Here is a 15883-nt window from a genome sequence, read left to right on the forward strand (position 1 = left end):
GTTTTCTGATTATGTGACGTGTTACTGAGTCACTATACAACTGGTAGGGTCTACTACCCTTGAATTACTAAATGTAATCTGAAAGTAACCATTGGTTTTTACTCCCCAAGAATAGGTGTGACCTATACTGAATGTGTATGAAAAGATTTGACTTCCCTAGAACTACTGTGAGATATTCCAAATAAGGTTTATGCTTTGGTCTGTGTACCTTCAAGCATAGTGTTGTGTTTTTATAATTGTGATTACATATAATGTGTGATAGTACTTTTCCCCCATAGATTTATCTGGGCCTACTTGTATTTAAATAATTTATTTTTACAATACATAGTGTTTCAGCGTTTCTTTGGAACAGTTTACAATTTAATTTGTACTGATTCTGCAGCCCTCTCTCCCTCCTAAGATAAGCTTGGCTGCTCTGTCTACACTACGGTTGAATGATTTTACTAAACCCTTAGTTGGACTTCAGAAAAACGGTTTTAACAGTGGTTTCCCCCATGCAAGCGTTATTTGGGATCCTTGGTGTGTTCACCAGTTGCGCCAGAAATGGTTCGTGGCTTTCTCTTTACTTGGCTATTTTTATGATTATCGAGACTCAACCAGGTTGAACATTTGTCCACCTCCACTACCTTAATTTGTCTTTCACATTCCTGTGCCTCAGATGACCACGTTTCCTCTCCTCTTCCTCCCTGTGTTCCTATGCCCCTTCTCCTGGCACTCTCCTGTCCCTCCTCCAGCACCTTACTCTACCTTCTCCTCCCTCCTCTCCAGGTTCTGCTCTCCTCCAGCGCGTTCCTGTCACTTCAACTTCCGTTTTTTGTTTCTCTCACCATCACCACATCCCCACACTGCTAACCTGTCTCCAAATTCCATCTTAGTCCTGATCTCAGCCCCTTTTTATTCCTGAGCTCTTTCGTTGATTAGGACAATCAGGGTTTCAGTGGGGCCATCTCCAAAGTGGAATTGACTTTCAAACCGCAAGAAGAATCCTACCTTTCCTCTCCTTCACCCACAAAACACTGTTGTTCTCCTCATGTCAAGAATCGACTATGCAAACAGCCTCTATCTCGGGATACCAGAGTACCTCCTGAAGAAACTACAACGGATCCAAAATACAGCAGCCAGACTGCTCCTCAAACTATCCAGAAGAGACCACATTACTCCAGCCCTAAAAACACTGCACTGGCTCCCAGTCAAACATTGCATCACTTTCAAAACAATGTGCATAACTCACAGGGCAATCAGCGGACAAGGAGCTGAATTCCTACTAAAGAAAATAACAATCTACAAGCCAACGAGACTCCTCAGATCAAGCAACGAAATCCGCCTGGAACAAAAACCATACCTTAAGAAAAAACTAGGGGGCTCCTCCTTCTCCCACTTAGCTGCTAAAACCTGGAACAACATCCTGAAAGAAATCAGAAACTCCAAAGGCCATCTACAATTCAGAAAATTACTAAAAACCTGGCTCTTCAACACCACAGATTCAAACTGAAACAACCGACTGGGAAACACAAAGAAAAGGATGACTACATTTAGATGACACTGAGAACACCCAAAACCGACCAGAGAAACTCTTACTACAACAAGAGAGATGATGCTAAGTCGAATAGGACACATGTGACACCCATGAGGACTGAAATCAGCATCCCATGCCAACTCCAGCCAACAACCTAAACCGCCCCATAACTGCTACCAGGTATCATACTTGTATAGAGTTGTATGAATGTTAGCACTTGCCACACTTGAACTAAGTTGTGGACATTGGCATGGGCACTGACCGTATGGAGTTGTGAAAGAAGGCAGGTGCTGCCCCTGAACGTAATTGCAAGCGTCGGCATGTGCCATGTTTTCGAAGGGGCTGGGAGCGATAGCCTGCATAGCCGGACAGCAATGCCAACTAACCAATTCACTAACAAATTCATCCCTCTGCATACACCTCTCAAACTCTAACCAAACACAACCACAAGCCTACAACACAACAATCCATACAAACTTCACTACACTGCAACAACAAAACAAACCACACATAGACTTGCGCAACAGCACATGCCCACCCCAAGCCCAGCCAACAAACCCACATGGCTGAGGCCGCCAACAGCACATCACTACTCTCTTGCACTTTTCCAGCTTATTCCCACTAACTCACCCCCCCCTTTTTTTCCAGAGCGCCAGGGGACCACTCCTGTGGTGATAGTGCGCGGTACAAATATCCTTTAACATTAACATTTGGAATTGGACCGTGGACATTTACTCCACCTGCCATTCATATGTGGCTGTTTGTCTGATTGGTTTTTCTCTATAAAAGATTCCTCCATGGCCCTCCATCGAGCGAGTGGATCTCCAGCTCTTGTCGCAATGCAGGTGTTCACTGTCCCTCCCGCTTGCCAGCAGTGAGTATCTGGTAAGTTTGATTTTGAGCGTGTCCTTGTTCATGAGTGAGTCTATGAATACTCTATCCCTTGAGCCCCATATTGATCACTCACTGGGGGAATGCAGGTGACCAGTCTCTAGAGGTTTGAAATGGGGGAAGATGCCCTGTGGGAATCCAAATACCTCCTCCAAGGTTTGCATCATAGACCGGATAGCATTCCTCAGCCTGTTAGGGAGAATTCTCAGAAATGTGCCAATTCCCTCTACCTTAGAGACCCCCAGCAACTTTGCTGGATTTTGATGACTTGATTTATTTTTTAACCTGGAGAGAGTGGGACCCTTTTCCCACTCTCATGTGTGTTAATGTGATTTTGTACTCTGTTTCTTTTGGCTGTGGAGTCTGACAAATTCCATACGCATCATCTTTTACACCGTGTCACACAGAACCTTCAGTGCAGTGCCACATGGAAGTCTTTCAGATTTCCCAAAGGTTTAAATACCTTCTCTGGGATAAACTACTGTTTCCCAGAGCAGTAAAGTGAAATTGACTTTACTTACATTTGTAACTTTCTAGACCCAGCGCACACTATTTTACCATAGGGTGCTGGAGGGGTTACTATCCCCTTGGTCTAGCTTCTCATGTAACATTTTTGTTACCCTTTCCTCACTTAATGGCTGGTGGCAGTGGTTTACTTTTTACTACCATTATGGGATTTTACCACGGGCTACGTTCGCAGCCACGTTAAAGCACCTATGGGTGCCATTTTTGTCAAAATGGCCCCGGTCTTCTTTTTTCACCATTTCTTTGTGCAAAGTTCCTTCTTGAGATTTACTCTGCGCGCCAAAACAGGTTTGGTCCCTTTTTGTCTTTGGTGGGCTTCTCGAGTGAAACCCGCCTCTGGCTCCCGGGTATCTGGCAGGGCAAGGAAGTGAGGGAGGTGCCCGAAACTCCATTTGCTTAGTCTCAAAGGAGACCCAAATGCACTCTGTGGTGACTGGCAGGCTAACTAAATATAGTCATTGCATCGAATGCCAAAGCATCGAATGCCTTACCATCTAAAAAAAAGCATTGAAAAAAAAGCATCTTTACCACTACTCAACACTTACAAGAACAGATGATGCTGCTGCAGCAGGGGTCTAAAACTAGAAAAACGTGCCGCCATCAATAGAATTAGGTACTTTATTCGAAAGTCTGGGTGCCAAGACTGAAAGCCTTTTATCTCCTCTGGCCCGACAGAGCCCTTTTATTTGAATAGTCTGTGATCTGCCATAGACCAAAGATTCCATCTTGGGATTTACTATGTGATGCTATCCTAAAGGTAGGCAGGAGCAGCCCCGTGGGTGCATTTGAAGAGGATGCAGAGGATTTAAAGCTGAATTCTGTGCTCTCTTGGAATTCACAGCAAGTTCCTGCCAGCAGCATGGACATGATCACTCTTCCTACCTCCAGAAAACAATCCGTGTTGGGCCACCTAGAGTCTGCTAATGTGTTTTATTGAAGTACCTAGCAGGTGTGCATTACAGTAGTCCATTTGACTAGTCACTAAGGCCCCTACAACAGCTGTACGGTTGTCCATTGGCATGAGGAGACAAATCCCACATAACCACCTGATATTACAATAGCTTACTTTGATGAATCCAAGGAATTTGTTCCGTCTCCCAGAGGGAGAGCCACCCCCTTTGGGACTAAGGGGGTGAGCAGTGCCCTCCCTGTGGGATAGGGCAAGCAGGATCTCACTGGGAGAGATTCTCCCAGCCCCCCAAAGACATGGATAAGAAATGCCCAAATAATTCCATCCAACGTCCTGTCACATCAAAGTCCTCAATGTTTATTGGTTACATGGAGGTTGCACAAGATAATACAGACCCCCTTTAACGTGGGTGGCTTTGTTTCTGACCTGTACTTGCAGCCCACGCAAGAGAGTACCCCAGGAGGGGTTGACCTCCTACAGAGGAAGACCGAGCAGGCCTGTAGCCCATGCAGGGCTGAGTATTCGAGTACACCAGGAGGGGATGACCGAAGCAGGCTACATAGCAAAGCTGAGCAGACCTCTGTATCACACGCAGGGCTAAGCATACCAGTAACCCAGGAAGTGCCAAGATAAATAATCTGTCGAGCAGGGCTGGGCAGGGTCTTAACCCACCCAGGCTTCAAAACCACTTATCCCACAAGGGGCTAAACGAAAGGCCACACCGATTAGGGTGGGCCAAGTCTGAGGCCGAGAAGGTGAAACATTGAGATAAGACAATGAGTGAACTTTTCTTTTGTAACTACCATCCTGTCCAGATCCGGACGACATTTCCCAGAAGACTGGATGAAGTAAAGACTATTCAGAGTATATCACAAGGACATTGGGCTTCATGCCGACTTTGACTGTCCGGTAAGCTTACTGGCACCCTTGTTTCCGAACCGGCAAACTACGGGTTTGCCTGCCGTAGCCGCTGTGCCTGACAGGACTGACCCTGCAGAGCACAGCGGTTATGGTAGGCAAAGCTGTCACAAAAGCACTGGCATCATTAACAACGGTGATGGTGCTTCCGTGTCCCCACTGGGGATTAACAAGATGACTGGTGCCTGATTTCTCGGCCGCCGGACTTGTAATAGCCCGGTGGCACCGGGAAGTCAGCCGCCAGTAATTTTGTACAGGTCCGCCAGCATCCTGCCGGTAGGCCCGGCAGGGATACCACCTAGACCCGTAATGAGTCCCATTGTCTTGACCTAAAAGAAAACTCAGTCGTTTATTTAGTTGGACTTTTTTGACATTTAATCCAGAGGTGAATGAGATTATAAGAACTTTTTTTTTTGGTGGTCAGAAAACCAGCCTCCGCTAAGTTACTCAAAGGGGGAAGTAACCCTACCCTAAGCGCAAGCTTCAATTCCCTTTTCTTTCCTTTCACAAATGGTAGGTTATTTGGTATGTTAGAATAGATTTTAAGGGAGGACAGTTTTTATTTGCGAGACATCCCGACAAGCACCCTTTTGTTTTTGTAGAGTAGGGACCCCTTCATAGAAATAGGGTTAGAGGAGGATTTCTTTAATTTCTCAATAGAGATGACAGTTGAATCATGTCCTCTTTTGTCCCTCTACCTTGTCTGACGTACCACAGTAACTTGGGAAAGTCCTTGACCTTTATCAGCTATAACAGCTAATCAATCATTCTGAGATAACAGCTTGGCGTGTTTTCCAAAAATCATGGGAAAATGGGGGTCTAAGGATAGATTCCTTCTTAGTATTAGCAACACCTTCCCCTCGTAAAGATGCCCCAAACTAGTTATTCCAAGCAGGCTTCATGGATGTACGGCCAAACAGATTTTAGTACAACTAACTGATTTAGGGTGGTCGAATGAGGCATGGTTGAACTTAAAAAAAAAAAAAAAAAAAAACTGTTCTAGGATAGTGGAAATTGTAAAAAGTAGTGTAATGGTTAAAAGAACAATTGGTGGGACTAGGTTCTGAATAGTTCCTACTCCGTTTGATTGCTTGTAGGATTGAACTTCAGTATTGGAACAATCTTGGAAAGCTTTGTGTTCCAGCATAGCCTTTCTACATCCAAAGTAAGGTGAAAGTCTTCTTGCGATCTTAGTTTGTTTACAAAGTAACTAGATCAGAGCCAAAACACTTATTTGGGAATGAGAGGTATCCCAAACCCCAGTTATGGGGTTCCATTAATTCAAACATTTGGCGGGCTTCCCTGTCAGTGGTTGCCACCACATTCAAACTTTGCAGGCGTCTTCTTGTGCACACTCTCCAGATATGGATCTAACCTTGAATTCATGCATACATTCAAACTAGCCCCATGTGATATCAGCCTTGGAACTTCCAGGTTGGCAGAGACGTGATCCTATATGGCCACGCTTGTCTCACAAAAGGTGCATGCTAATTTTCAATTCTTGTCTCATACTATACTACCTGTGTTTATTACTGCCATTTAACTATGTATTGCACAGTTGAAACTGCTATAACTCCCTTGTATGTATGACCCTTCCTATCGTGGGTGGGGGGAGCTTTGGCGTTAAGCGCTCGGCTCAAAAATGTACCCTGTCTGCACTTTATTACTTTGAAACCGGGAGGACTGACTCAGCATTCATCCTCCTGACGTCAGTCGTGAATTGCATACAAATTCATATTACAGTGCTGAGAAGCAAGGATAATCTGGCATTAGGTGTTATCTATAAACTTTACTGTGACTTGATTTGGTTGCTTAGTTGAATTATTACAATATCTCTATGAATCCAGTTCCATTGCATCCTGCTGCAGATTTATACTTCTAGTCAATCAATGTATTGTCCAGAGCCCTAGTTCTCTCTAAGATGGACTATTGTAACAGCCTCTATCTAAATCTGCCTGCCTCTACCCTCCGCCCTCTGCAACCTATCCAGAACAGGACTGCGAGACTTGTCCTTGGCCTCAAGCCCAGGGATTGTATCTCTCCAGGACTGAAATCTCTGCACTGACTCCCAGTGGCTGCAAGGATTAAGTTCAAAACCCTCTGCATTGTCCACAAGGCCTTCTGGGGCCTGGGGCTGAAATACCTTCAACTCTCTCTTCCTAAATATTTTCCTTCTCGACCTCTTCGCTATTCCGGCTCCAACTCCCTCAGGGTCAGTCGCTTCTCCAAGCAACGAGTTAGTGAAAGATATCTCTATTCGGCAGGGGCCTCCCTGTGGAACAGCCTTTCTGCCACCCTGAAACTTAAGGAGAACCATCTCCGGTTCCAGAAGCACCTCAAAACCTTCCTCGTTGCTTCTGCTTTCACTCCCCCTCTCCCCTGTTGATTTTCCGGACAGATACTGCACTGGATACCTGGCCTCCCACTGATATTGGGCCCAGGCCCGCCAGTTGCCAGCCTGCACTGCCTCCCTGGCAACCCCTGCACCTGGGGACTGTGTTCTGTATCCTTACAGTCCCCCTACCAGCACTTATGTTCTGCACTTACCATACACTTGCCACTTGCTGGCCGTTTTTATTTATCTTATTTATTGTACTATCCCTTGTACTGCACTCCCCACCCCTCTCCCACGCACTTTTCCCTTTCCCCCTCCCATGCACTTGCGTGATCTGAATGACACCTGGCCTAGTAGGATCGTTGTCTGTCTTCCCTTTGTTCCCCCTCCCTTGCCTCGTCGCGCCTTGAAACACTTGTGTATAGGCGCGTTATAAATACCATATCATATATTAAGATGGAGCCCATAACTGGAAGAAGCTGTACTGAGTTTGCTTAGATTCAACATCAACTTATCCTGTTGATACCACTGTTGTGCAGTGTCATATACTGACTGTTTCTTCATTGCAACCCCTCCGAAAACTAATCTGTGGTCCTCTGTTAAAGTTATTTTATGATCACATTTATTGTCTTTCATGTAATCAAATGTTTGAATGTAGTCTACTGGAAACCTAGAACTGATGCAGCAAAGCAACTCCGGATAGCACACAGTGCGTTGAGGCCATTCCGATGTTACTTTATTTGTTGGTTTGTAGAGCGTCTGTGTCTGGATTTGATATTTGATTTTTTTTTTGTATCCAGTCTTGTCATAGACTTCAGTGTTGCATTTTCCTCTGGTATGTTTACTTTTTACGTTTTAACAGAACAAGCCCATGACTTCAGATGTCGGCTGTGGGCTAAAAATGTAATCACCCATACTTCTTTGTTATTTTCTGTAGATTGGTAGAGCTAGTGTGTACACGTGGTTCACACGAAATTGACACATGCTAATTTTCTACGAAAGCAGCCTACTTCATGCCAGGTTTAGTTAATACGTGATTATATTTGTTGTGTTCATGTTTCCTTCACAGTCTGCTGTAACTTTTGTATTTGTTATGTATTTCCCCAGGAGTTCGAAACAATATTGCAACAGCTTCCAACAATGCTTACAATGCCAACGCCTCTCAGCCCCTACCTCAATACAACCTAGGCTCACTATCAACAGGGGCTGGAGCTGGGGCTATTACCATGGCAGCAGCTCAAGCTGTGCAAGCAACAGCGCAGGTATAGAATCACTAATGTTTTATTTGATCACAATATGTTTCTCTGTCTACTGTTCTGCGAGTGTATTGCTATTCTTGCCCTTTTCCTTCATTTTCTGGGAATTAATGTTTCAAAGATATCTCTGTTTCATTGTCGTACAGAAAGAGGGGGGCGTCGTCTAGTGCAACCAGTGTTGAAATCTGGCTTGCTACTACTTCGAACACTATCAGAACAAATCTATATAAAACACAGTTAATTTGTGATTTTTGTGGTTACTTTTTTTTTCTTACAAATTACTGGTTTATTAATGTAACCAAGGTAATACAATATCACCACTTTCATTAAATAACACACACTAAGAAAACAAAAGTAAGTTCTGTAAGTTAAGCTTTATTTAAATATTTCAATGTAAAAGCACAGTACGTAATGTTAAAATCTCGTTTCACATATCCTTTCAAGAATATGTAGGTCACCTTCTGCCATAAAATGAAATACCAAGATGCCAGTGGATGGTGGCTACCTGAGAGAAGGCAACCCTCCACCCCAAAAGAAAACCTACCCTCTTCCTGATAAACGAATTTTGTAATAGGATGTTTTACTGTACTGCTATGCAATGGATAACAGAATATCTTCCAAGAGAAGTATGTTAAGTATGGTTGTGTGTCGGTGTCATGGGACACTGTGTTAGGCAAGAATTGATTTAGTAACTTTGTGGGAGACTATACAACCCTTGTCCTTTTGGTATTCGGTAACCCACCTATTGGTATAGGTCTGTACTACACAAGTTGGTAGTGTGACTGAGCAGTCAGACTTATCTCAAGAGGGGTACATGTGAGCTGTAGCAATGAAAACCACAAATACAAGTATCCAAGTAACACTTAGACTCAAGGTTTTTAGTTAAAATAATTATGTATTTATTTAACAGTTGTTTTTAAATAAGCATTCTTGAAAAAGGGCAATATATGTAGCAATCAAATACACTTTAAAATACTTGTTCAGAATTACCACAAATCTAGTAGATACTCTTTAGAGATGCTTCTTACACACTTCTTACACCCAGAGGTGACTTCTCTAACTAGGACCGTAATTGTATTTATATATCTCTAGTAAACTTTGTAAATTCCGAGGTTGGCACAAAGGAAAGGTTAAAGGAAGGAAAAAGGTTAAACCGGTTCTCAGAGCATTTGAGCACATTCAATCTTCCAATGAAGTCTAGATAAAAAACCTTTCCCAGTTTAAAACCAATGTATCACCTATGAGGGACAGTAAGAATCAAAATCAAATGGAATAGAAGAGTCTGCAGGGAGCCAGGACAGCCTAAGTCAATCGGAGCAACGTCTGTGGAGCTGAGGCACTTCTTAGATTGTAAAAAGTCTTGCATAAAGTTAGTTTGTTGAAGAAAAATCACCGTAGGGTCACAAGCTGTTACACTTGTGAAGTGTATAGCTGAAACCAACTCTGGAAAAGCAGCTACTGCAAGTCTCAACTGAGAATAGCAAGCTACAAACACTGAGGTAAGTACGCTGAGTCAGAACTGTACCTTTGGTTAGAAGAGGAGGGTCCAGCTGGCTTCTGTCTGGTTGCAGCAAAGCAGATACTTTGTTCCTGAGCTTCATTCGTGGGGACAGGAGGGAGGATGTCTGGGGACTCTGTCAGTGGTAGCTATATGCTTTTTTTGGATCGGCAGCACTTCGTGGTTTCAGCGCTCGGTAAACAGCTCCACCGCTGATCTTGAACACCGGTTGAGCTTCCTATGCTCCTTGAGTCCTGCACTCTTGTGACGGGACTCTACCTCTGGTGGTCCTGCTTCTGGAGGGTCCTGGAGAGACTCTTGGAGCTTCTGGCCGGCTTACAGATGTTGCACTCGACTACGGATTTCTTGACCCCTGGAACTTTGTTCCTGCAGCAGCAAAGAAGTACAGCCAGCTGGGGAAGGTTTTCCAGTGGAGTTCACCTCAGGGTTAGTTGGTCCCACTTACCAAGGGAAGAAGTCGCCCCTTCCGGAGCTTCTCTTTTCGATCCGAAAAAAGAGTTTCAGCACAGCAGCAGGTCTTCACCGGGCAGTTCGACGGTCCAGGAGGATACAGCAAGCTTTGTTCAGTTTCTTCATCGGGTTGTTCTTCCCAGTGGTCTCAGTCCCAAACCCTTCACCTTTTAAGCAGGTTTCTCCCATTAATGCACAGCCTAGCTGTCACTCAAACAGCAGGGTTTCTGTCCTGCAAGGACAGCTAGCCTGGCAATCAGGACTGGGTGCATTCAGGCATTCCTAAAGACAAAGACAGGGGAGTTTCGGGAACCACCCTCACGTCCTGCCCTTCCAGACACACTGGAGCCAGAAGCAGGTTTCAGTATTGAAGCCCACCAAAGGCAAAACGAACAAAGGGCTCAAACCTGGTTTGGCGCACAGAGTAAAACCCAAGAAAGGCCTAACAAACAGAAAATGCTGAAAAAAGAAGACCGGGGCCATTTTGACAAAATGATCACACATGGGTGCTATACTGCAGCTGAGGATTAAGCCAGCGGTAGAAAAGCACAATGGTAGGAACATTAAACCACTGCCACCAGCCATTTAAAGTAGTGAGGGTATCATACAAAATGTTACATGAGCAAGTAGGAAAAGGGGCTACTTAGTAGCCCCCCAGCACTCCACATAAGGTGGTGTGTGCTAGACCTACAAAGAGAAAAGGAAAGTAAAGTCAATTTCACTTTACTATTCTTGGGAACAGTAGTTCTCACAAGAAAAGGTATTTAAACCTTATGAGAAATCTAAAGGATTTCTCGGACACTGCGCTGAAGGTGCTGTGTGTCACCATACAAAAAGTAGATGTCTATGGAGTTTATCAGACTCCAAAAACAAAGGAAACACATAATCCAAATCAGATCAAAACGCATGAGAGAGTGAGAAAAAGGGTTCGCTCACTCAGTGTTAAAATTAATAAGTCCTTAAATCCAGCAAAAGAGCTGGGGGTCTCTAAGGGTGAATGGAATTAGCACAGAAATGAGAATTCTCTCTAACACACTGTTTCAAGAAAATGACTACCGTGCCCAAAACAACTTCGCAGTGGCTTTTAAACTTCTATCTCAAGAGAAAATTACGTGTGTTAGAACAAAAGTTCTAACCTGTGACTCAGTGAGTCCCTTTACATTTTGTTTCTTTCATTACTGGTTCAGAGACTTTTTGTTCTTTCCCAGCGAAAACCCACTCTAAGCATGGCATCTTTTCAATGTATTGCTGCAAAATGCATCTGACAATCTCTAAGGTTTCAAGGGCAGAATGCCCAAAAGACAGTTGCTGGTCTATTTTCCGAAGCAGATGACCCTGCTCTGCTTGTTGTATAGTGCAGTGGTTGGTGTCCGCTCTTTGTGTTATTTTAGAACACTTCAAGTTTCTGCCGTTCTTTATGTCCGGGACAAAGGCTTGTTCTCGCATATTCCTCTTAAAATGGTAATCTAGTTTAGAAGTCCACTGAGACTCCCCAGTTGAGTCCTAGTAAGCATGGAAACAAGTGTTTGACGAATAAGGTCATGGTCTTCTTAAGACCTCAGGTTAGGGTCTTGGGGCAGCCATGAACGGATTTAGTCAGATGTATGAATGGGCATCTGGGTTCACTGCTGAATTCACATTCTAAGTGTTAGCCTGGGAACGTTTGCATGTGCAACCATCCCTAATTGGGTGGCTGCCAAATGTTTAAATGGCCAAGTGTACCAGATCTCAAGCGGGATTGCAAATCCAGCTCCCAAGAACTGTATAAGAAATTAGATAATTGCACCATCATTTTGTCATTCCCTTGTAACTTGACAAGTAGCAGCTGGACCCAATTAATATGTACGCTATACACTTGCTTGGAATATACAATCTGATGAGTCCTGCTGGGCTCCGTGTGCCACAGTTTCCAATAGAGCCGACCAGACAGAACCATACCAGGGCTTCTTTCCCTTGATTCTCTGGACGCAGTTGAGTCACACACTTTCTGGACTCCAGGTTCCATTGTTCAAGCATATTTGGTCCCTACACAGCCTCCTGTCTGAGACTCCGACTCTGCAAAGGGCTGGTGGTAGGTACAATCTTTGCCTGATGACTAACCGAGAGAGCAACTTAACTTCATCAAACTTCTGGGCCTCTGTCTGTGCTGATTTGGTACCAAAGTAGCGGCACCGTACTCCAGCATCAGGTTAATCTTTTTTCACCAAGCAATTTTGTCTTAGGTCCTTGTGTCACACTTCTTGACTGGGGGTTGCTGCTCTCATTCACAGCACCTCGTCTGCTTAGCTGCTATTTTGATAGTTTTCTTTTTCCTCTAAGCAGGGACTTCACAGTTCTTTGGCGAATTGGATAATATTGGCGATAGAAAACTATTGCACTCAGTAGTGTGAGCGCAACTGCAACATGTGTTTGACTCTGTCTGACATAAAGCTCCTTCTCTCCTTAACTGCAAAAAATGTTTACCCTGTAAGATATTGGGTTTTGTTTTAGTTTTCAAAATCATATACAAAATAATGCATTCTGAACTCAAATAATGTGTGGAGTGTGTAATGACTTATTTTGAATTGACTGTCCTAGCCACTTCATACTCTTAAAACAGCTGTACCCTTTATAAACAGATAATCTTATGGTGGATACTCCTTTTAGTTAGGGAGATGTATCATTTGTTTGCTTCATCCCCTCTCCTAGTGAGACCCCAGCACTTTTTGCTGGACTTTTGGACCTTTTTTCTTTAAATCCTGAATGAGTAGGGGCTTTTCCAACTCATCCATTCTTCTGGGCTTTGTCTTTTGGAACTCTGTTCTGTGTTTTACCTTTAATATGGAGTCTACTTTCCTGCATATATCTTTTAAAGCATCTGTGTTTCACTTTTGCAGCACACAGCCCCTTTTGGGCAGTGTTGCTGGAAACCCTTTGGGTTCTCCTTTTGAGATTTTATTTATCCTTCCTACTGCTCTTAAGGCTAGAGGGAGACTTTGTATCCCCCCTAAAACTGTATATTCTGCAAGATTGGCACACACCACCTTATGTGGAGTGCCAAGGGGATACCTAGTATCCCCATTCTCTCCGCCCTTGTGGCTTTTTAATGACATAGACAACCTTCTAGTTATGGCTGGTGGCAGTTGACGTGTTCTACCAACTATTGTTATTTTCTTTACCGCACACTGTATTCAGTCTTTGGTGTGCACAATAGGGTCACCTAAGTACTAACCTGCTGGCTTCTTTCTTCTGCCATTTCTAGCGTGGTTGTTCTTTGTTAGTCCTGCTTTTACCATGCTGGGAGGGGAAGGTGTGTGTGTGTGTGTGTGTGTTTGTTTGTGTGTGTGTGTTGAAGTAACTGAAGAAGACGACAACCAAATCATGTCCTCTGTTGGTGCTGTAGAAAAGGTGCCAAAACTGCAGACTGATCAGATAAGCTGAAGAAATCCGTGCCTGGGGTCTTCCCTTGAGACGGCTGCTGAGAAATCCAGCCTTTCGTCGCCAGACCAAGGAGTCCGGAGACCGGGTCAGAGTCCAAAGACCCTTTGCAACACTGTGAAGCGACCACTGCTGTCCTTGGCCCAGTTTTCTATGCGACAGAGCAACGCCGAAGGGGACGACTCCTTCCCTTTGGCTGGTGGGACCAACCAGCCCCGAGACAAACTACAATCTAAGCCATCTCCGGTGGCGTTCCAGAACTGCAAACCGCAAATGCCATGAGACCTCTGACCCAATCACAGTGCATTGTCTTCACAAATCCGTCCAAGTCTTTTCTGAGCTACAGGTGAACCTCCAGAGAAACAATCTGACTCATCCAAGTCACCTCACTAGAATGAAGGACTCGGGGGAATCGAAGAAGATTGAATGGGCGAATCGTGTCCTTTGTTGGTGCTGCAGAAAAAGTATCAACTGCAGACTGATCAGATAAGCTGAAGAAATCCGTGTCTGGGGTCCTCCCTTGAGACGGCTGCTGAGAAATCCAGCCTTTCGTCACCAGACCAAGGAGTCAGGAGACCCGTTCCGGTTCCATGATACTGCAGACTGATAGAAAGACTTTGGTACCTGTATACCTTTGGGATAGCTTAATGAAGTTTTACCTCAAGTGCACTTACAACACTTTGCATCACTGAATGCTACAAGCTTGCTCAGAAAAAGCTGCCCTTGGAATTGAGGACACATTCCAAAAGGAGTGGTGGCCACATTTGCTCTTTAGAGAGGGGTCACTATGCTTGACTATTGCCAAGCAGCCACGTTGACCTCTGTACACACTTTCCCCAAAAATTGTCTCGGTTCAATGAACTCTGAAGATGCTCGATTTACTCGTGCAGTTCTCCAAATTTGTCTGGTTTGAGGAAAGTCTCCCTCTATTCCTGCCTTGGGTGTCGTCATATTGCTTTAGGAGTCTATTAAAAGATGAGGAATAAGTTACTGTGAGAAACCTGAGGGTATCCTCAATCCTTATCCCCCTGGATCCTCTTCTCGGGTGGCCAGGTAAAGGCCATTGCTTTTGGACCCTGACCCTTGGGGTAGATAAGCGAGCGAGGATCACATGGGTGGAGGGTCCTTTGGGAGTGGAGTGCCCACAGCAGAGACATTGTATCCCCCTTCCCCTATTGAAGACCAACGTAACCCTCCCCCGGCCTTTATAGACTACTGTAAACCATCTCCCCACATTTTTCCTATGATAGTACTGGGACGAAGAGGCGACTAGGAGTAGTGGACACCAACTCCTTTCTCCACTCTAGAACTGCGACAAGGGAGATGCCTGCAGAGTACTGTGAAGGTCGGCATGTCCCTTTAACTACAGTCAGGCAGCTCCATTTGGGAGCCCACACCTGCAACCTGTTAAGTAGTTGGAAGTGTATAAGAGGATACCAGAGAGCAGCAGGGGGACGACCAACAGGGAGGCCTGTGTCAGAGAGATCAGCAAGGAACCCTGCTCATGAGGAGGCAGCAGTGGTGGGAACTGAGAGGAAACCAGGACGCCGGCAGATGACGCAGGGGACTTGTTGAGACCAGGGCGAGTTGGGCCGCTGGAGACCCACAAGATGGCATCCTCCGAGGTCAGGAAAGAGCATCTGGAACTGCAGACCAAGAAGAAAGGACACTGCCAGCATCCGCAAAAGGGAAGCCGAGCTGCCGGCGTGTGCAGAGAAACACACAAAGTGCGAACGGGGCTCGCAGTGACAGGCACGCCAGCCGGCGAAGCAGAAGTGCTGTATGAATCAAACAGAATGCCTAATGACATGACTCAATGAGATTGAAATAAACCCGAAGGCACGGGCTGAATTGAAAGTAATCTGTAAGGGTAGCTCAATTTACTGGGGTACCCCTTAATTATACGGGTCCCCCTAATCACACTCACACCAGAGTAAAGCACACCCCTCTACGGAAGTAAGGCCAAGAGTCTATCTTGCGAGGATAACAAATGTATTCTTTACAGAAATGAGGATATGAGCAAAGAACTCTGCTGCCTGAATGGTGTCCCTCAACCTTCCCATTCTCCTGCAGACTGGAGCCAGACAGGAGCTTATATACTCTTAATTTGCTGTAGTGGTATCTCTGGATATGGGCATAGGTCCAT

General features: G+C 44.8%; 1 protein-coding gene across 2 annotated transcripts in view; it reads left to right on the forward strand.

Moving 5' to 3' along the window:
- ING3 (inhibitor of growth family member 3) overlaps window positions 1-15883 on the forward strand; it is an 833611-nt gene that overhangs the window by 446526 nt on the left and 371202 nt on the right. For both annotated transcript variants that reach the window (XM_069629079.1, XM_069629078.1), the window contains exon 8: window positions 8203-8357. In XM_069629079.1, the coding sequence (XP_069485180.1) occupies window positions 8203-8357 (155 nt within the window). The remainder of the gene's footprint in view (window positions 1-8202; window positions 8358-15883) is intronic.

This window comes from Ambystoma mexicanum, chromosome 12, assembly GCF_040938575.1.
Source record: "Ambystoma mexicanum isolate Mex_15411 chromosome 12, UKY_AmexF1_1, whole genome shotgun sequence".
In the NCBI taxonomy this organism is placed as follows: domain Eukaryota; kingdom Metazoa; phylum Chordata; class Amphibia; order Caudata; family Ambystomatidae; genus Ambystoma; species Ambystoma mexicanum.